The 20,848-nt window shown below is 47.1% G+C and overlaps 1 protein-coding gene across 1 annotated transcript; it reads right to left on the bottom strand.

Annotated features, from left to right (window-relative positions):
• Window positions 1–3,339: 3,339 nt before the first annotated feature.
• On the bottom strand, window positions 3,340–8,623 carry Amigo1 (adhesion molecule with Ig like domain 1). Its single transcript, XM_045138816.1, has 2 exons — window positions 8,492–8,623; window positions 3,340–8,026 (listed from the first exon to the last, which is right to left on the bottom strand). The coding sequence occupies exon 2, from the start codon at window positions 7,954–7,956 to the stop codon at window positions 6,475–6,477; it is 1,482 nt and encodes a 493-aa protein (XP_044994751.1). The 5' UTR covers window positions 7,957–8,026; window positions 8,492–8,623; the 3' UTR covers window positions 3,340–6,474.
• Window positions 8,624–20,848: the final 12,225 nt, after the last annotated feature.

Below are 20,848 nucleotides of genomic sequence, written 5' to 3'. Positions count from 1 at the left end.
AGGCTAGGCTCCGATATCTGAGGGATCAGCTTTGTGTCACTGAGTGTTCATGGGTACCAACCCCTAGCACCTCTACCTTTAAAGAGGGTTTCCACTTGTCTCCTGGTGTGTCCTACACAAAAAGAAAACCAAAACCAAGTGAGGGGCAGGGGAAATAAGGGAAAAGCAGCCTAACGTACTACCTAGTTCCAGTCCTCCCCAACCCGTGTGCACATCCGTGCGCGTACACACCCACGCCCAGCTCTGGGGACGACTCTCGCCTTACATGTCTGTGCTCAAAAGCAGCCAGAAGTCTCGTCATGGGATTGCATCCTTACTCACTGAATCATGGTTCTCCTGGGCCCTGGTTCTGTGCCCTCTGTGCTCCAGGGATGGTAACCAGGCTGGCAAAGGTTGAAGGGCCCCAGGACAGATGTAAGTATCTTTGTCAGTTGATATCCTTTTTTTGTTGTTTTTTTAAGGTAGTGTCATGCTCTAGTCCAATTAGTGAAATTCACTATGCAGTCTCAGGTTGGCCTTGAACTCACAGCGATCCCTGTACCTCTGGGCCTCCCCAGTGCTTGGACCAAAGGCACTTGATCCACTCCTGGCCGCCAGTTGATACCTTCTGCCTGTCCTGTCTAAGCCCGACAAAGGCACTTGATCTGACAGTGGTAACCCTCCCAGCCCCCCCCCCCCCCACTCCCGCCAAGCCCTGGGAGAGGAAGTAGCCAGCATAGACTCACTGTGGCCTGACCAGAAAAGCCAACTGTCCTTACTGCAGGACCTGAGCTTATTCTGCCATGTGGGTGGGGAAAGTGAAGCTTCAACACTGGTTGCCTGGGAGACAAGATAAGTGGTACAATGTGGAACTGGGAGGAGATGAGAGACCAGGTGGAAGGAAAGTGAGGCTAGCCCATGCACCAAATTCTCATTTTCTGTTCTAACAGACGACTGTCACATCAGTCTCTCCTGTTCTGTCTGAGGCATTGCCTAAGCAAACTGAGGGAAAGTGTCGCAAGACTGAGCAGCCCGAACTATGTCTTGCAGGAGATCTAGAGAACTTGTGGCTTGAGGTTGGGGTAGGTAGGAAGAGTAGGAGAGTGAATCTTGGACTTCTTTGGGAAGATGGTGAGAGGATGCTAATGCTCAGATTCAGACAACACAGAGGGAGGGCCGTGAGGAGTCCTAGCCTGTTCCCTTTACAGCTTCATCCTCTGAGCCAGGCTGCCAGGCACAGAAGACACTGCTTTACAAAGATGAGACGCTGTGCAGAGGTGAACCGAGAGAGCTCTGATGTCACCATCTATCATTTCACTGACTGGCTCACTGGAGGTGGTTCAATTGTCCTCCCCCCCCCCCCCAGTGAGAAAGAACATTCCAGAGGAGGGCTGTACTTTGGTTGAGATTTCATAAATGTAAGAGAGTAGGTTCATGATACAAATTCTGATTCATTTTTTTTCCCCCTCATAATATGTTCCCTGCCTCTTTGGAATCTTCTAGCACAATCCCTTTCCAGAAGCACTGAGAGAATAGCCAAAGAATTTTGCCTAGTTGGAGTTTAGACTCCATTCCAATTTCTATGTCTGTACAAAAAAAAAAAAAAAAGTGAGGATTACATTTTGTTTTGTTTTGTTTGGGACAGGGTCACATTCTAGCCCAGGCTGGCCTTGAGCTCACAGTGAGCTTCTTAGTGTTGGGATTATTGGCATGAGCCACCAAGCTTGGCTTGAGAATGGCATTTCTCCCCACTCTACAGGATGCCTACAACACACACAAGTGTCCTATTATTCTACCTGTTAGATGAACATACTTTTAGTAACAACCAAAATATTATGAAAGTAACCCCATTTCTCACCATCAAAACCAAGGAACCTAAGCCTTTCTTTTTTCTCTCTCTTTTGAATATATTTTATTTTTATTCACTTACTTATTTTTTTTTTTCACGTAGGGTCTCACTCTAGCCCAGGCTGACCTGGAATTCACTATGTAGTCTCAGGGTAGCCTCGCACTCATGGCAATTCTCCTACCTCTGCCTCCCGACTGCTGGGATTAAAGGCGTGTATCACCATTCCTGGCTTCAAGTATATCTTAATTATTTGAGAGAGAAAGAGGCAGAGAGAGAGACTGGACATACAAGGGCCTCAGCTACTGCAAATGAACTCGACGCATGTGCCCCCTTGTACGTTTGGCTTACAGGGGTCCTGGGGAATCAAACTGGAGTCCTTTGGCTTTGCAGGCAAGTGTCTTAACTGCTAAACCATCTCTCCAACCTTCCTTTAGTCCTTCCTTCTTTCTTTCCCTCCCCCCTCCCTTCCTTCCTTCCAAGCCTTTCTTCATAGTACCATAGATCAAGCTAGCCTCTAAGAGAACCCTGCAGATAGGCATCCCACCTTCCTGGGTCCTAGAACACTGTCACCATCTGCCAGCCTTAGCCCAGGTGATGGGATGTCTGAACTCTTGCCTGCCAAAGACACGGTGATACTTCTTTTGAGAATCAGCCTCAGATGCTGGAAAACTGTGATCTGCCTGTCAGACCAGCCCACTGCCTGGCCTTGGGTGCTCTGTGAACTAATAATTTTTACATTTTTCAGTGGTTTGAAAAAACTTCAAAGACATATGAAAATGCTTTAAAATTTGTAAACAAAGTTCTCTTGGATGCTATGGCTTGGCTTTGGTTTGATTGTATACCCCAAAGATTCGTGTACTGGAAGCTTGGTTCCAGTGTGGTGGGAGAACCTTTAGCCACTACTGTGGGGGCAGCCCCAAGAGATCCTCACAGATGGCAACCAGATGAGCTCCCTTGACCTCGGACTTTCATCCTTCAACACTATAAGCGAAATAAACCTTCATTTCTTTATAAAATACTCTGCCTTGGGTATTTTGTTACAGCAAATGGACTAATTCGCTAATACATGGGGACAAAACCACAAGCATTTGTTTATATAGACATCTGTCTGCCATAGCAGCACAGTTGAGGTTTAATAGATTTGTGTAGCCTACAAAGCCCAAAATATTTACTGTCTGGCTTGTCACAGAAAAAGTTTGGCATTTTCTTTCTTAATGATTAGACACAGGATTTAACCAGGACACTATAAAAACACTGAAAGATTCTCACTGGGAGTAGTGATGCACACCTTTAATCCCAGCACTGGGGAGGGGGAAGAGGATCGATGTGAGTTCGTGGCCAGCCTGAGACTACATAGTGAATTCCAGGTCAGCCTGAGCTAGTGCAAGACCCTACCTCAAAAAATAAATAAATAAAAAGATTCACTTCCTAGATCAGTCACAACCTTCTGTGGTACGTTGATCCCACCCACAGGTTGAAAAAAATATAAATAAACCAGCCACAGACTGTGCTAGAGCAGAGACTTAAGCCAGGTTTAATGGTCATTGTCTAGTTTCCAGAGCCATGGGCTCTGATGTTTGCCAGCCTGGGTACACAGAGTGGGAGAAATGGGGTCCTAGACACAGGAGAAGGAAGTACAAAGGTACAAACACACACGCTAAGGGAATCAGTTGGTTTTGCTTTCCTCAGTGTGTGTGGGGGGGAGGGGAGCTATCTTCTCTTGGCCTCTTCCTGGAGGCCCCAAGATACAAGCAAAGAAAAAGATCACAAATACTTACATAGACTGTAGAGCCCTGTCACATTCTGTCTCGAGACACCTACTTCCTGGGAGACCCCATCTGCTACAATGGTGGGGTGAGGGACGGAGGCAGCCCGGCCCTTATAACCACACCTGGCAATTTTCTACCCAAGGTACTAATGAAATTATGTATGCTGAGTACGGAACTCCACCCGTCCACGTAAAAAGCTACCTTTGGGTCATCCCAAGTGAAACCATGGGACAGAAGCTGATCCTTTACATCTCCAGGTGTCTCAAACCACAACCTAGCTCAGTGAATATAGTGGGAAGAATTGGGAGCTGCAGCATTAGACTTATGAAGAAAACAGCCCTCCTAAGTCCTCAGAGCTCCCCAGAACGTTCCAAGAGGCTAGCTTCATTTGACATCCCTTCAAAAGAGTTCACAGCCCTAGAGGGAAAATGCAACAGGGAGAGAGGGTTTTCTGTTTGCTGATTAGTCTAAGGAGGGAATTCTGGTTCCTATAGCTCTGGTAAGAAGTCTTTGGAATACAACTAGATAACCTTTCCTCTGTGGCCCCGGTCTCACCAGGACAGTTAACACAGGAAGAGCAACTCACAGCTGCTTAGGCCCCTGCTGGTATCCTTTGGGGTCTTTCATAGCTCTTGTCCTAGCTTCATGCATGTCTCATATATATAATTTTAAGGGGCAGGGGTTTCTGAGGAGCCTAAAGAGCCAGCTAGTGCCTCACCACCCCTTCTCCAAGGTCTTCAACCCATGGGAGAACTACTAACTCCTGCCTCTGCAGAGAAGTGACTCAGAGCCATGGAGATACGGATGAAGACCCAGGGAATTCAGAAATTAAAGTTCAAGAGATTGTGTGTTTGAGGAGCCTGGCACAGTTACTGTCTCTCCTACAGTGCAAGGGAATCGTGTGTGAGAAGTGGAGCACATAGGTAGAGGCCATTCTAGAAGGGGCGGCATTAGTGGGGGCTACAGATTCACTGTCCTGGTGGAGTTCAAGGTGCCGGTGAGCATGCAGACCTATGAGCATGCAGACCTATGAGCATGCAACTACTTGAGGGGAACTGCTGCACCTCTCTCTGGACAAAATGACGTGACTAATGAAGGACGGACAGCAGCCTTGAGGTCCCAGGAGCAGACAGAGGGAAGATGTTAACTTCCAGTCCCTTTCCCCAGTCTTAACAGACAGCTTTAACCGGGCCCTCCCAGCAAAGCAACCTTATGCACGGGAAAATGACTCTTGGAACCTAAAAAGCAGGTCTGGAAGTGAGAGGATTTTGAGGACTTCCAAAAGACAGAAAACATGGGGGAAAAAAAGAGACATCAAAGTAGGGTGGGGGGAAGACCAACATCAGGAAACATTTTCACTAGGGCCCTGATCACCCCACTCCCGAAGCTCAGAGCAACCACCTCCCAGGCCTGCAGTACGGTCATAGAGAGAAGCTCAGGGGAGTAGCCATCTCCAGGGCCTATGGCATTCTGCAGCCTCAGATGAAACCCAAGGCTGGGCTTGTACTTACACTCCTCTGCTCTGACAACCATGAATGCACAGACGAATCGAATGGCAGAGCTTTCCTTATGAAAGAAAGTTTAGTGCCACCATTGGCTTAGCTACAAGACTGTCTGGGGCCTGGAAGCCACACTCCATGTTGCCATTCTGAGACAGAGGCCACCTCACCCTGGCCCCTCAGATGACCAAGTCCCACGGCTGGACTTTGCAGCAGCAGCGAGGCAGCCATGCCAGCACAGAGGGGAAATATACTGGGCCCCATCTATCTCCAGGCCTAGCCTAACCTAGTGGGATGAGACTTGAACTGGATTCTTCCCTGTGCACAGCAGCATGTTAGGGAAAACTCCGAAGCCCACCTGAGTGGCGAAGGAGACTGACTAGAGATGGCGCGCACACATACAGAAAACCAGCTGGCTCCTACATCGAAGAGACTGGTGTGGGGAGAGTGGCCCTGGTGTCACACCTGTGGCAAGCGTCACCTAACCTCTGCCTACGGTCGTTCCCACCCTGGTCTGACACAAACACACTGACTGGGAGTGAAATATTAACCAAAGGTGTCCCCAGCCAGGGAATTGCCTTCCATCGACAAGTTTTGTGCTGTGACAAGGACCTCTTAGTTCATGCTACAACCATCTGTGCCACTTGTCCCAGAATAAAGCCCAGACACCACACCTTCCATTGCCGCCGTAACTAGCCGGCAAGAGACCAGGATCCTGCAAAGATAAAACACCCACTCGGGGCTTGTGGGGAGAGAAGGCTTTAGTGGGAAGTCTCACGGCAGCTTCAGGAAGTGTTCTTATTCCAGGTCTCAGCCTTTTCCTGACTCATCTTCCAAAGGCTTCCAGCTGCCCAGCTGTGACATGTGACTTCCTGACCAGAGAAGACAATGCAGCTTCCCAACATGGCTCCTCTCCTATGCAGGCTTCCCCAACACACACAACTTCACAGGTGTGGGAGGGCAGAGACGAGAAAATTTGTTTTTCAAATGGCTTTCTTTTAAGGACTTAGGAATGACCTCAAAAAAATTTTTTTAGGGAATCTGCTCTTCCCCTCACCCCTTCCTCATTTCCATCCAACTCAGAGGTGCTCCACTCCCTCCTCCTCCTCTTCCTCCTCCTCCCCCTCTACACACTGAGAATTGCCAAGGCTTTGGGCAGGGGTGTGGTGTCTGCCTAAAGATTAATATATCCATATGTGAAACTCACTGCAGCCATGCCCTTCTTGGGATCTTGCCTGCTGTTGTGCCCATGACCAATTCCAGGGTGGTCAGGAGGAACCCACTCCCTTGGGCAGCCAGCCCTCTCTTCCATCCCCCCATATCCTTCAGGGGTACACTACCTCTCCTGGGGCAGAACCTCCCCACCAGCCTATCCTGCTCACACCACAATGGGCGTATCAGAGAAGACGGAGCTGACTGACTCTGGATCAGACATTCTCCTTTGGCCCTTGCCTGTAGCCTCAGGCACTGGTAGGGTGTTGCCTGGCTTGAGCTTTCCATTTTGACCCTGCCCAGGTCCTGCAGGTTCGAGGAAAGCCACCCGCCGGTCAAAATCACCATCTTTGTCCCCACCAGCCATGGGATCATGGTTGGGTGTGGTACTAAGCATGGAAGAGCTGAGGCTGTCTCCTTGATGGCTGGAAGGCTTCTCGACACCCCGGCACCAGCAGCGACAAGGGGTGAGGTACAGGTATATGAGGACCAGGACCACACTGAGGATACAACCCACCAGGGTGGTATAGGCGGTGTTGAGGGTGTCATGGTGTCCATGCAAGGTGAAGTTGTACACCTTCAACTCCACAGACAGTGTCTCGTTGAAAGTCTCCCCCATAGCATAGCAGGTATACACACCCCCATCCTCCACCTGCACCTGCTCAAAATGCAGACTGCCATCTTGGGACACCGTCACTGTGCCATTGGCCCCCTGGTTCAGCACCTGTTCGTTGCTTGGGGTCACCCACACTTTGGTCATCCCCTGCTGCTTGGTGTCGCATGTGATGGTCAGGGTTTCGCCCAAGTGGGCCTCCCAGGCACTCTCCTTGTACTCGCTGCAGTTGAGGAAGTCCAGGTTGAAGACAGTGTGCAGCTTCTTGGAATGCATGCAGTACAGATCCTCCTGGAAGTCCACGACGGAACTCAGCTGCCGGTACTGCCAGTGGGAAAAGAGCTGGTAGAGCTTGCAGTCGCACTCCAGGGGGTTGTTGTGGAGGTACAGCCCGTTCTTGACCCAAGCCGGCAGCTTCTGCAGGTCGCTCAGCGGCAGCTTTTTCAGCTTGTTGGAGGACAGATCCAGGAGCATAAGCCTGGGGAGTTTGTTGCCTTCCTTGACCAGTTCCAGGGGGAAGCGGGAGATCTGGTTTTGGCTCAGGTAGAGCTTCTGCAGCTGGGCCATTTCGTCGAAGGCATAGCGGTCCACCACCACGATGTGGTTATTGTACAAAAGCAGCACCTCCAGCGCTTGCAGGTCGCTGAACAGGAACTCATCCAGCGTGCGCAGGTGGTTGGAGGAGAGGTCCAGGTAGCGCAGGTTGGGTACCGGGGTAAAGGCCTCAGAGGAGATGAAGTTCAGTTGATTGTGGCTCAGCAGCAGGGAGTGGAGGTGGTTGAGGCGGGTGGGGGTCCACTCGGCCCGCAGACGGGTCAGGTTGTTGTGGCTGAGGTCCAGTAACGCCGTGTAGCCGGGCAAGGAGTGGGGTACGTTGAGCAGCTGCTGCTTGGAGCAGCTGAGTATGTTGCTGGCGCAGAGGCAGGTGGCGGGACAGCTAAGCAGAGGTCGGCCAGCTCTGGCTACCTCAAAGAGGAGCAGGAACAAGGACGGCAGCAGGAGCCAGAGGCCTCGCAGGTCACGCTGGGGTTGCATAGTGTCAATAGGGAAGACCCGGACAAGGCAGGCCACAGGAAGAACTGGGAGGGAGTCACCCCGGCATGTTCTGGTGGGGTATGGAAGGGTCACTTTCACTACAGGCTTGTGAGAAACGGGGTGGGTTTGTAGTCACCAGGGACTCTGGAGGAAGGACCACCACTCCCACTTTCCCCTCCCACCCCTGCCTCCATCCCCTGGCGCTGGGGGGGGGGGTGTAGAAAAAGGAAGGGATCCCACAGTCGTTCCCTGGGACCGTGCACGCAGGCAGGGGTTCTCAAGATACCGAGGCAGAAGGGGGGTGGCACGAAGGCCCAGTGGGCCACGGGTGTAGGATGAGGGTATGCACAAGCTGTCCCGTGCTGTTGAGGGTCCCAGGGACAGCACGCACGGGAGGGACTCGCAGGGCCTTTCCGGAGGAGCCGAGGGGAAGGTCAATGGGGTATGCGGCTGGCTAAGGGCGGGTCCTGATAGGGATCCAGGGTGCCCCCCCTCCCCGGGGTGGGTTCCCCTGGGAAACGTCTGGTCACTGCACCTGCTCGGCGAGGATGTGTCTCAGCCCATGGCCAGTCCCGGAGCTCCGTCGCGGCCTCCCCCCGGCGGCGCCTCGCTCACTGGCCGGCGTGTCACGGCGCCCGTCTTACGCAGGAGCCCGCGCCCGGCACCCGGGAATCTCTCCTCCCGGTGTGTGTGGTCGGGGGCGGGGGGGAAGAGGGGAGACCTGCGGGGGCTCCGCTCGGCTTCCCCCTTTTGCACCCTCCCCCCCAGCCCACCCCACCACCGAGCTGCCCACTCGACCTGTGCTGGCGCCCACCGGAGCCCACCGAGCGAGCACGGCCGTGGCCTCCGGCGCGGTGCGGGAGACGCAGCGAGCAGAGCGAGCGCACGAGCAGCGTGGGGGCCGCGCGCGCCGCCGCCGCCGCCGGAGCCCGAGCCGGAGCCGGAGCCGGAGCCGGAGCCTGGGGCGCGTGCGCGGCGGGGGCGGGGCGCACGTGCGTGTGTTTGTTTCCCCAGCCCGGCGGCGCGCGCGGGGTTGGGGTGTCGGGGGGGGGGTTGCTGTGGATGCTCCGGGTCGTCCCCCCACCCCCACCCGAGCCACGTCATTTTCTCTGTGCATCAGCCCTGGCCACTGAGCTGGGGACCAGGGGTCCCTTCGGCGCCTCTCTCTCTCTCTCTCTCTCTCTCTCTCTTCCATCCACCTCCCTCCTCATCACCCTCCGCCCCCAGGACTCTTCCTACCCAAACCCGCAAGCGCCAAAAGTCAGTGTCTCCCTCGAGTGAAGTGTGTGTGTGTGTGTGTGTGTGTGCGCGTGTGTGTGTCTTTAAATTTTTTTCCCCCCAAATTAAAGAAATCTGGCTCAGCTCCCGCTTGTCATGATTGGCGGGAAATTCATCAATCACGTTTTGAAATTCTTCCTCTTCTCTTTTCTGAGGCTGTGAAGTCCCCCCCAAAAAATTTTGGGGGGAAGAGTTTTGTTTCTGTTTTCCATAGGTCTTGATTTCACTGGTCCATAACCCTTGAGGTACTAGGGTTGACGGGCACAGCTCTGCAGCCTGCAAGACAGCTGGACACAGGTAAGGGAATGGAGGTGTGTGTGTGTCTGCAGGGTTTTGGGACCTGTCCTGAGATCCGCTTCCCCCTCCCCACCTTGTGAAGACACTCCACCACAGCTCTCCCCACTTCCTACCCCATCTCTCACTTGTCCTCAACCAGCATCAGCGCTTTCGTCCTCTGGTGGAGTAATTCCAGTCGCTTCTTTATTAATCTAATTCTCAAGATGAAGGCCAGTGCTGGGGGTGAGGCGTGTCTTCTCTAGGGCGGCCCTTGAAATGTTAACTAGAGTATGCTACTAAGCGTCAGGGATGTGAACAGCCAAAACCACATATATATTTCAAGATTTTAGTTATTCTTGAGATGGTAGATACTGAGGGAGAAAGTACCATACTACCATACTTTTTTTTTCTTTCTAGTCTTTTACAATAGCAAGACCAAGATTAGCCTGCTAAGACTTTTCAAAGGAAAGAATTTATATCTGTCGCATATGTTTTACCATGAATTTAAGTGGATGTATTATCTCATCAATGGGGGATTAGCATGTTAGCCTTATGCACAGTGTGAAAAGGTCTTTCTTTTCCTGTTCATTCCAGGCATGGGTGAAAAGTTGGGGAAGCTGTTCTTTTTGTGGGGGAGAAGGGAGGAATCCTGAAATCAATTATGTCACTTATCAATTGCTGCATAACAGATTGTCCCAAAACTCAGTGGTTTATTACAACAGAATATACAATGATTGATTGTCTTTCAACTTCTACTGGCCAGAGAGGAAACAGCATGCTAGGCGGCCTGGGCCTGGAGGTTTCTCAGGCAGATGGAGCCTGTCCTTGGAAGGCTTGACTACGCCTATAGGGTCAGCTTCCACAGAGACTCACACGGATCATATAGCTGGCTGCTGGCAGGAAGCCTCAGTGACCCTCTAGGAAGGACTGGTCGCAAGACTGCTTTAGTGCTTTCACATGCCGGCTTCCCTCAGAGCAATAACCTAGCTCTTTAAAAAAAATTTTTTTTTTGTTCAGTTTTATTTATTTGAGAGAGAGAGAGTCAGATAGAGAGAGAGAGAGAGAGAATGGGCGTGCCAGGGCTTCCAGCCACTGCAAACGAACTCCAGATGTGGGCACCCCCTTGTGCATCTGGCTAATGTGGGTGCTGGGGAATTGAGCCTTGAACCGGGGTCCTGACAGGCAAGTGCTTAACAGCTAAGCCATCTCTCCAGTCCATAACTTAGCTCTTTGAAGTTTTGCTTGTCACCTCTACTCTGGTCACATAGACAAGCCCTGATTCAGTGTGGAAGAACAAGAACACAAGGGGCAAGAATTTCCGGAGGAAGACTCATCAGGGACCGTTTGGGAGCTAACATCAAACCCATCATCTCTGAATTCACACCTGTGTTTTTTTTGTTTTTGTTTTGTTTTGTTTTGTTTTGTTTTGTTTTGTTTTTGGAGGTAGGGTCTCACTCTAGCCCAGGCTGACCTGACCTGGAATTCACTACGAAGTCTCAGGGTGGCCTCAAACTCATGGCAATCCTCCTACCTCTGCCTCCTGAGTGCTGGGATTAAAGGCGTGCGCCACCACACCTGGCTGACACCTATTTTTAAATTGGAGTATTGTTCAAACATTTCAAAATAATTCAATAAACTTCTGGATATCCATTATCCATATTCTAATAGTGTCAAGGAAATACTATTGTATTTTGTACAAATATCCCTGAAAACTCCATCCTTTTCGCATCTCACCCTTAACCCCTACTTCCTTTAGACCCCAACATTTCAGGCTATCTCCTCTTTTTATCTTTCCCCTTTCTACTGTGTTTAAAAGGTAAGCAAGGCTAAGACAGTTACAAAGAAAGCAAGAGAACCTTCAGGCTGTACATCAGTTTCAAGAATGGATGTCTAGGGCTGGAGAGATGGCTTAGCGGTTAAGCGCTTGCCTGTGAAGCCTAAGGACCCCGGTTCGAGGCTCGGTTCCCCAGGTCCCACATTAGCCAGATGCACAAGAGGGTGCACGCGTCTGGAGTTCGTTTGCAGTGGCTGGAAGCCCTGGCGCGCCCATCCTCTCTCTCCCTCTATCTGTCTTTCTCCCTGTGTCTGTCACTCTCAAATAAATAAATAAAAAATGAACAAAAAATATTAAAAAAAAAAGAATGGATGTCTATAATTTGGAGAGAGACCTTAGGTATGGTCTTCAGTGGTATCTTTTCAGCTCAGTTGCTCTTTTAAAGATTTGGTGTGCATACGGATCACCAGAGGGTCTTCTTAACCCAGAGATTCTGAACGAGCAGGTTCAGGTTGGGGCCCAAGGGTCTGCCCTTCTAGCAAGCTAACAAGCTGCTGGCTCACACAGGTCATATATATATATATATATATATATATATATATATATATATATATATATATATATATATATATATATATATATTTGGTTTTTATTTATTTGGTATATATATTTGGTTTTTCAAGGTAGCATCTCGCTCTAGCCCTGGCTGACCTGGAATTCACTGTGTAGTTTCAGGGTAGTCTTGAACTCATGGCAATCCTCCTACCTCTGCCTCCCAAGTGCTGAGATTAAAGGTGTGCGGCACCTTGCCTGGCTAAATGTCTTTTTTTTTCTTTTTTTTTTTTAGGATGCACACACACACACACACACACACACACACATACACATATATATATGATTTTCTGTTCCCTGATCTCTTTTTTTTCTAGGTAGGGTCTCACTCTAGCCCAGCTGACCTGAAATTTAGTCTCAGGGTGGCTTCAAACTCACAGTGATCCTCCTACTACCTAAAGGCATGCCCTACCATGCCCAGCTTGTTCCCTGATTTTAAAAAAATATTTTATTTATTTATTTGAGAGAGAGAAAGAGAATGGGCACACCAGTGCCTCTAGCCACTGCAAACGAACTTCAGACCCAGGTTCTTAGGCTTTACCAGCAAACGCCTTAACCACTAAGCCATCTCTTCAGCACTGTTCCCTGATTTAAAAAATAATAAGGTTGTTTATTGACAAATTTCATTCATATACAGAATGTATTTCGATCACAATTTCCTCCCGTTATTTTCTTTTTTATAAAAAAATTATTTTAGCTGGGCGTGGTGGCGCACGCTTTTAATCCCAGCAGAGGTAAGAGGATCTTCGTGAGTTCGAAGCCATCTGGAGACTACAGAGTGAATCCCAGGTTAGCCTGAGCTAGAGTGAGACAGTACCTTGAGAAAACAAAACAAAAATTTTATTTGTTTATTTGAGAGAATGAGGCAGACAGAGAGAGAGAATGAATGGGTATACCATTGCAAACAAACTCCAGATGCATGCACCACTATGTGCATCTGGCTTGCATGGGTTCTGGGTCCTTAGGCTTCACAGGCAAGCCTTTAACTACTAAGCCATCTCTCTAGCCCTCCTTCCATCATTTTCTTTTGTCCCCCTATCCCTTCCACTGATCCCCTTCTTTCCAACTACTCTCTATTTTGATTTTTTTTCCTCCCCCCACCTCTTCCATCAACCATATGACATGCTGATGGGCCCGCTGTGGTTCAGGTCTCATGCAGGTAACAACATCCACTGTGAGGTCATGAATGCACTGGTCACTTCGTGTCTAGAAGACAGCATTCCAAAGCACTTCTCCCCATCCTTTGGCTCTTACATTCTTTTTTTAAAATTAATTAATTTGAGAGAGAGAAAAAGGAAAAGTGACATAAAGAATGGGCATGCCAGGGCCTCTTGCCACTGCAAACCGAACTCCAGACACATGCACCACCTTGTGCTCCTGGCTTTATGTGGGCACTAGGGAATTGAACTCAGGCTCTTAGGCTTTGCAGGCAAGTGCCTTGACCACTAAGCCATCTCTCTACCCTGGCTTTTACATTCTTTCTGCCACCTCTTCCACAATGCACAGACCACACTCTGAGTAGCAGGGGTCTAGAGATGAGCTATTCAAATTGTTAGCCATTAGTCACATATGGGGAATTAAATTAGTTACAATTAAATAACATTATAAATAACTCCTTCAGTTTCCCTAGCCACATTGCAAATGTTCACTAAGTGAGGTGGCGAGCTACCCAGTGAAATAGCATATCATCATAGAAGGCTCTTTGGATGGCACTGGTATAGAGAATCAACTCATTAAAACTCCCAAACAGCTGCTTTTTAGACCAGAGCAACTATCTATTAATTCACAATGAAAGGAAATTTCAGGATAAATAGCAACAAGTTGTTTATAGTGAGCATTTAATTTCTTTTGCTGGAATGTATCAACCCAGTGTTCCTAAATACAATTTGAAAGGTTATTTGGTTTTCTCTGAACTTGAGCAAAAAAAAAAAAAAAAAAAAAAAAGGTTCCATCTATTTCTACCAGGTTATGAGATCAGATAAATTCCTATACTAGAGGCTTTTTTTTTCTCTCTTTCTTTTCTGGCTAATACTGACCATTGGAATTTGAGCAGAAAAGAATAGGGGAAGACACCCCATTAAAAAGCTAACTTAAAAAAAATTTTTTTAAAGCTAACTTTTAAGCTGGGCATGGTGGTGCATGCCTTTACTTCCAGCACTTGGGAGTTCAAGGCTACCCTGAGACTACATAGTGAATCCAGGCTACAGTGAGACCCTACCTTGGGAGAAAAAACAAAAAGCTAACTTTTGGGCTGGGGAGATGGCTTAGAGGTTAAGGTGCTTGCCTGTGAAGCCTAAGGACCTAGGTTCAACTCCCCAGCATCCATGTAAAGCCAGGAGTACGAGGTGGCACAAGTTCATTTGCAGTGGCTAGAGGCCCAAGCGTGCCCATTCTCCCCCCCCCCCCCGCCTCTTTCTCTCTTTCAAATAAATAAATAATAAAATATTTCAAAACAAGGTCACTTTTGGCAACTTCTTAAAGATGCCTTAAGGTAGGTTATTCTTTTCTTTTTTTCTTTTTTCTTTTTTTTTTTAGGACAGTGCAGTCTAGTATGCTGGGCACATTTAGCTATCCCTTTTGATGTTGTTGTTTCTGAGGGAGCGTCTCGCTCTAGCCCAGGCTGACCTGGAATTCACTATGTAGTCTCAGGCTGGCCTTCAGCTCGCAGTGGGATTAAAGGCATGCACTACCACTCCTGGCTAGCTCTTCCTTTCTGAGGTTCCCTTTCATGTTGCAAATATATGGAACTTTCAAATGCTGTTTTGTCTATTTTTATGTTCTATCTTCCCACTGGACTGTGGGCTCCATGGACAGAGGTTTCCATGGATTTGGTTCCTGTCAGGCATTCAAAGTATCCATTAAATTAACTGATCACTTCATGATAGTATCTAGTTTATCTAATTAGCATGCTTGTTATATGTTAGTCACATGGTATGGGACAACTTTGGGCTGTTCTGTATAACTCCAGCTGGGTCATGTGACTTGGGTACTTCACTGTTCTACTGAATTTTATTGCAATATCTGTACGAGAGGAACACTTATCTATAAAATTGGAACATTTTACCTTCAAATATATCAAAAGAATACTCAAGTGAACTAACAGTTGTGAAAATGCTTTTCATCTTAAAATTATTTTTTAAATCCTAGTTTCCTAAATGATAGGAAGTATTCTTGTCACCCTATCAACATATATACATATTACCTTGCACAATTGTCTATCTTGTTTTTATATCTTTCTGTCCTTGGTATTGATAAATTGAGAACATTTGCTGAAAATCGGTCTCTCTCCCTCAAACAGCTTTTCCAATTTTAAATTGCAACTTTTAAGTGGAAATTTAAATTTAAGATTTTAAATATTTTAAGTGCACCTTGCACTTTGTGGAGCATATCAGGGATATTGCTAATCACAGCATTGTTGTTGTTCTTAGGATATCTTCAAAAAGAGAGACCCCCATGGGGCTGGAGACATGGCTTAGTGGCTAAGTGCCTGCCTGTGAAGCCTAAGGACCTTGGTTCAAGGCTCAGTTCCCCAGGACCCACGTAAGCCAGATGCACAAGGCAGTGCATGTATCTGGAGTTGGTTTACAGTGGCCAGAGTCCCTGGTACACCCATTTTCTCTCTCTTAAATAAATAAAAATAAATTTTAAAAAACCTTAAAACAAAGAGAGATTCCTGAAATGAGTCTCTCTTAGAGTGGTTAGTAAAAAGGATGGGTGTGGTGTCAGGAATTGCTTAAAGATATATATTTGAGAGTATATGTGTATGTTTTGTATATCACAAATGTTTAAATTCCCAAGAAATAGTTTAAAGGGCTAAAACTTTAGTCCTCACTGTTGGATTGAACCCAGTATATCAAACAATTCACCTATATCTCCATTTTTTGTGTGTCTTTGTCTCCAGTGTTGCTCATTCTGGGGGATTCCTGTGGCCATCTTCCTCACCTCACAAACCAGCACTTATTTCCTTAACCCTTCTAACATGTTAACTTGCCCCTAAGCATGATCATCCAAAGAATGAGTATGGCTGGGTGCGGTGGCGCACATCTTTAATCCCAGCACTCAGTAGGCAAAGGTAGGAGGGCTGCCATGAGTTTGAGGCCAGCCTGAGACTACATAGTGAATTTCAAGCCAGCCTGGGCTACAGTGAGACCTACCTTGAAAAAGAAAACAACAACAACAAAAAAAGTGAGCATGCATTGTGGAAATCAGTGTGGAGGTTCCTGAGACAGCTAAAAATAGATTTACCATATGATCCAGCTATAGTACTCATAGGCATATATCCTAATGACTCTTCTTTCTTCCTTAGAGATACTTGCACAACCATGTTTAGTGCTGCTCTAGTCACAATAGCTAGGAAATGGAACCAGCCTAGATGTCCCTCAACAGATGAATAGACAATAAAGATGTGGTACATTCGCATAATGGAGTTCTATTCAGTGGTAAAGACAAATGAAACTTGCAGGGAAATGGATGGATCTGGAATGGATTATATTAAATGAGGTAACCCAGGCCCAGAAGGTCAAATGTCACATGTTCTCTTTCATATGTGAATCCTAGCTACAAACGTGTAGACCTGTGTGTGAGCTGAAATCTTAAATGGGTAGCAGAGTTTAATAAGCTAGGGAGGGAGGAGAGGGGAGGGCTCAAGGGGATGGTATTGTATATATAAGTAGAAGAACATATTACAGGGAATGGAATGGCCTAAGCCAGGCCAGGAGAAGAGACTGAGTAAAAGAAGGGTGGGGGAATGGTCAATCAAAATTCAAGATATATGAAAACCTACTTTTTTGGATAATGTCACATCCAGAAGCCATAGATTGTTACTAGAAAAATTTTCAGTGCCAGGGATGGGATACCTTCCAGTGAGTTGTTGGCCAGGGAGGTCCCTATTGCCTCCAAAACATTATAGGCTATTGCCAAGGCCCTTCGTTTCTCACAAGGAACAGATGGTAAGACCCTATTGCTGAAGACTTCACATGCCTGTGCACCAAGGCCACTGAGAAATCAGGCTGGGACTGAGCTGAAAACCTCCTCCCTATAGACCAGCCGACTGAAAACTGGAAAAAGCTGCACTGCATGCAGCCCAATGGAAGATAGAAGTCATCAGCAGTAAAAACAATGGACACTGGAGGCCTCAAGTTTGGCCAGCCAGGACAAATGACTGAACGGGTCCAACAGTGGCATGTCTGCTGTAGAGAAAACCAACTGCTCTCTAATTGGACTGAAGGCCTGTTCTATGAGAGGGAATATGTGCCTGGTACTGAAAACCTAATCAAAAGCCTATGGCAGGGAAGGTCATGAGCCTTAGAGGTATAAAGCCTGCTCTTGTCTGAATAAATGCATATATTATGCTCAGAAAACTGCCCAGTAAACAACAATTAATGCTCATATTCATATATTAACGTTACTCTCATTTTAAAATTTATTTATTTATTTTTAATTATTTGGGTTTTTGAAGTAGTGTCTTTAGCTCAGGCTGACCTGGAATTCACTATGTAGTCTCAGGGTGGCCTCGAACTCACAGTGATGCTCAAGATCACAATTAAGAGTTGGAGCAATAGCTCAATGACTAAGGCACTTGTCTGCAAGGCCTACACCTGGGTTAAATTTCCCAGTACCCACACAAACCAGGTGCACAGAGTGGCACATACATAACGGGCCAGGCATGGTGGCGCATGCCTTTAATCCCAGCACTTGGGAGGCAGAAGTAGGAGGATCATAATGAGTTCAAGGCCACCCTGAGACTACATAGTGAATTCTAGGTCAGCCTGAGCTAGAGTGAGACCCTACCTCAAAGAACAAAAAAAAAAAAAAAAAAAATCATAATGGTACAGAGTAGACATTCACACTGCCAAATACGGCATTGCAAGGAAAAATTGAACTAATGCAAGAACTAAAACAAGCAGGGCAAACATCAGATCCTGCAGTCCCATGTCTCCCTGGGACCCACAACAAAGCCTCTGGGGCTCCAGTTCTGCCCTTCCAGCTGGGCTGCTGACAGCCTGGGGAACAATCCTTCCCAAGTCAGCAGCTCTCTTTGCCAGCCATCCCATACTTCTGGCAATTGCAAAAGCCCCGAGTCTCCACTGCACCCCACGGCTCATCCTGCTGACTCCCTTGAGCCTCCACACGGGGACTCCCACAGCTGTGCCTCACATTGCTCAGTGGTCACCTCCAACAAAACTGTATTGCAAATCCAATGACCCTTTCTGCCATGCATTTGTTCTACTCCCATGGCATAACATCACTCGGCTGGTAGGTTACCAAATTTGTTAATCCAGGGGTGGGGGATAAAGCTGATTTGAAGAGCAGAAAAACTCCTTCAGCATTCTCAGCCTTTACTTTCAAGAGTCTGTACCCTTCCTGCCAGTGCAGAACAGTTGGCCAATCTCAATGGCAGTGATCTCTCAAATGATTGTACTTGTAGCAGACTGCTGTCTCCAGCCTGACTTTCATTTCTTTCTGTGCTATGTCCATCTGCTCACACCAGTCCATTTCTCCTAGATTCAACCTTGCTCAAGTTCTCAGGACACAGAAAGAGGACAGCTAGCCTCTTGCACAATCTGCCTCACGCCCAGTCCAGCCGAAGTTCTTCCCCTCATAAGCCAAACCTGGACACTAGACAGTTCTTTCTCCATGTAGGTCTTTTTTCTTCCCACAAATGAGTTCCAAAAAGCCAAAAGCCACACAGTCAGGTTTCTAGCAGCAGTGACCCCACTCCAGTCATACTAATTTTCTGTTGCAGTTACCTTGTTTTTAAAAGTATTTTATTTTTGTTTATTTATTTGAGAGGGAGTGAAAAAGAGGCAAATAGAGTTAGCCACTGCAAACAAACTCCAGATGCATGTGCCACCATATGCATCTGGCTTATGTGGGTACTGGGAAATTGAACCTGGGTCCTTAGGCTCTACAGGCGAGCACCTTATCCACCAAACCATCTCTCCAACCTGCAGTTACCTTTTTGTTGCTGGGATAAAGCACCTGACCAAAAGCAACTGATGGGAGGGAAATAATTTATTTTGGCTTGCACTCTCAAATGTCAGCTTCATGATGTCAGGCATGGCACAAGCAAAGGCTGGACATCGCCTCTGCCACAGCAGGTGGAAAATGGCACCAGGAGAGTGAGCTGAGTTCTTCCAAGGGGGAAGCTGGCTATAAAATGCCAGAAATACACCTCTACCTCTTCCCAAACTGCTGCCAGCTGGGTACCAAGCAGTCAGAACACGTGAGTTTATGGGGGACATCTGATTCAAACCACCACAGATACCTACATATGAACATTTCAGAATAGTCCTGGACTTAATGATCAGATAGATATTTCTTAGAAATATAGTTGGCAACTTCATGCTTTAAAATGTTATTTCAGGGGCTGGAGAGTTGCTTAGTGGTTAAGCACTTGCCTGTGAAGCTAAGGACCCCAGTTCAAGGCTTGATTTCCCAGGACCCATGTAAGCCAGATGCACAAGAAGGCGCACGTGTCTGGAGTTTGTTTGCAGTGGCTAGAGGCCCTTGCATGCCCATTCTCTCTCTCTCCCTCTCTCTCTCTGCCTCCTTCTCTCTCTGTCTGCTGCTCTCAAATAAATAAACAAAAAAAATTTTTTTTTAATGTTATTTCATTCCTGAGGGGCAGGATTCCACTACTACAATCTGCTTGCATCTGACCAGACATCCCAGAAATGGAGGACTGATTCCAAGGTATTGTTACAAATAGAAACCCTTAAATTTATTTACATTTGGTCCTTCAAAAGGAGGTTTTTTTTGAACCAGGCATAATGGTGCACACCTTTAATCCAGCACTTGGGAGGCAGAGGTAGGAGGATCACCATAAATTTGAGGCCACCCAGAAACTGCATAGTGAATTTAGGTCAGCCTGGGCTAGAGTAAGACCCTGCCTCAAAAAAAAAACAAAAAAAAACAAAAAACAAAAAACAAATAAATAAAAGTTTTTAATTTCATTAAGGAGTTTTGTCCTAATCCTGAAGATATTTTCTTTTCCTATTCATGCAACCTTCTTCTTTGGATTTCTGAAGGGTTTCATATCTTTAATTTAATCCTAGCTAATGTGGAGACATCTCAACTAATTTCATATACACATCATTGTTCATGTTATGCTTGGAAAGTTCATGTTCCAGTTCCAGGTCAGGAAATCAGTGCTGTTATAACCTGAGGAGGATGATTGTTAAATTGTTGAGGAGCATATAGTTAGTTTCCTCCCTGACCTATTTGATTAACACTTTGCATTAATAGATCTTTCTCCTATAATCACACTTTTTGGGTTCAAGTCATTATGTTTGAAAGATTTCAACACTGTTCTTTTTAAAAAAAATGTATTTTGTTTCTTTTTCTTTTTATTTATTTAATTAATTAATTTATTTATTTTTTGGTTTTTCAAGGTAGGGTTTCACTCTAGCCCAGGCTGACCTGGAATTCACTATGGAGTCTCAGGGTGGCCTTGAACTCATGGTGATCCTCCTACCTCTGCCTCCCCAGGGCTGGGATTAAAGGTGTGCACCAGGCCCGGCTAAAAAAATATATTTTGTTTATTTATTTGAGAGAGAAAGAGGAAGACAGGAAGAGAGAGAGAGAATGGGTGCACCAGGGCCTCCAGCCACTGCAAATGAACTCCAAATGCATGCACCCCCTTGTCCATCTGGTTTACTTGGGTCCTGGGGAGTCAAACCGGGATCCTTTGGCTTTGCAGGCAGACTCCTTAACTGCTAAGCCATCTCTCCAGCCCTCTTACACTGTTCTTAACTGGTTCTCAAATTAATTATAATATTGGTTGATCTGGATCTTACCTATAAAAAGAAAACTTTAGACTACTCCTTCTAGAAGAGAACACAGAGCCGGGCGTTGTGGCACAGGCCTTTAATCCCAGCACTCGGGAGGCAGAGGTAGGAGGATTGCCATAGGTTCGAGGCCACCCTGAGACTCCATAGTGAATTCCAGGTT

Source organism: Jaculus jaculus, chromosome 19 (assembly GCF_020740685.1).
Source record: "Jaculus jaculus isolate mJacJac1 chromosome 19, mJacJac1.mat.Y.cur, whole genome shotgun sequence".
NCBI lineage: Eukaryota > Metazoa > Chordata > Mammalia > Rodentia > Dipodidae > Jaculus > Jaculus jaculus.
This window is presented reverse-complemented; position numbering and strand designations above follow the sequence as displayed.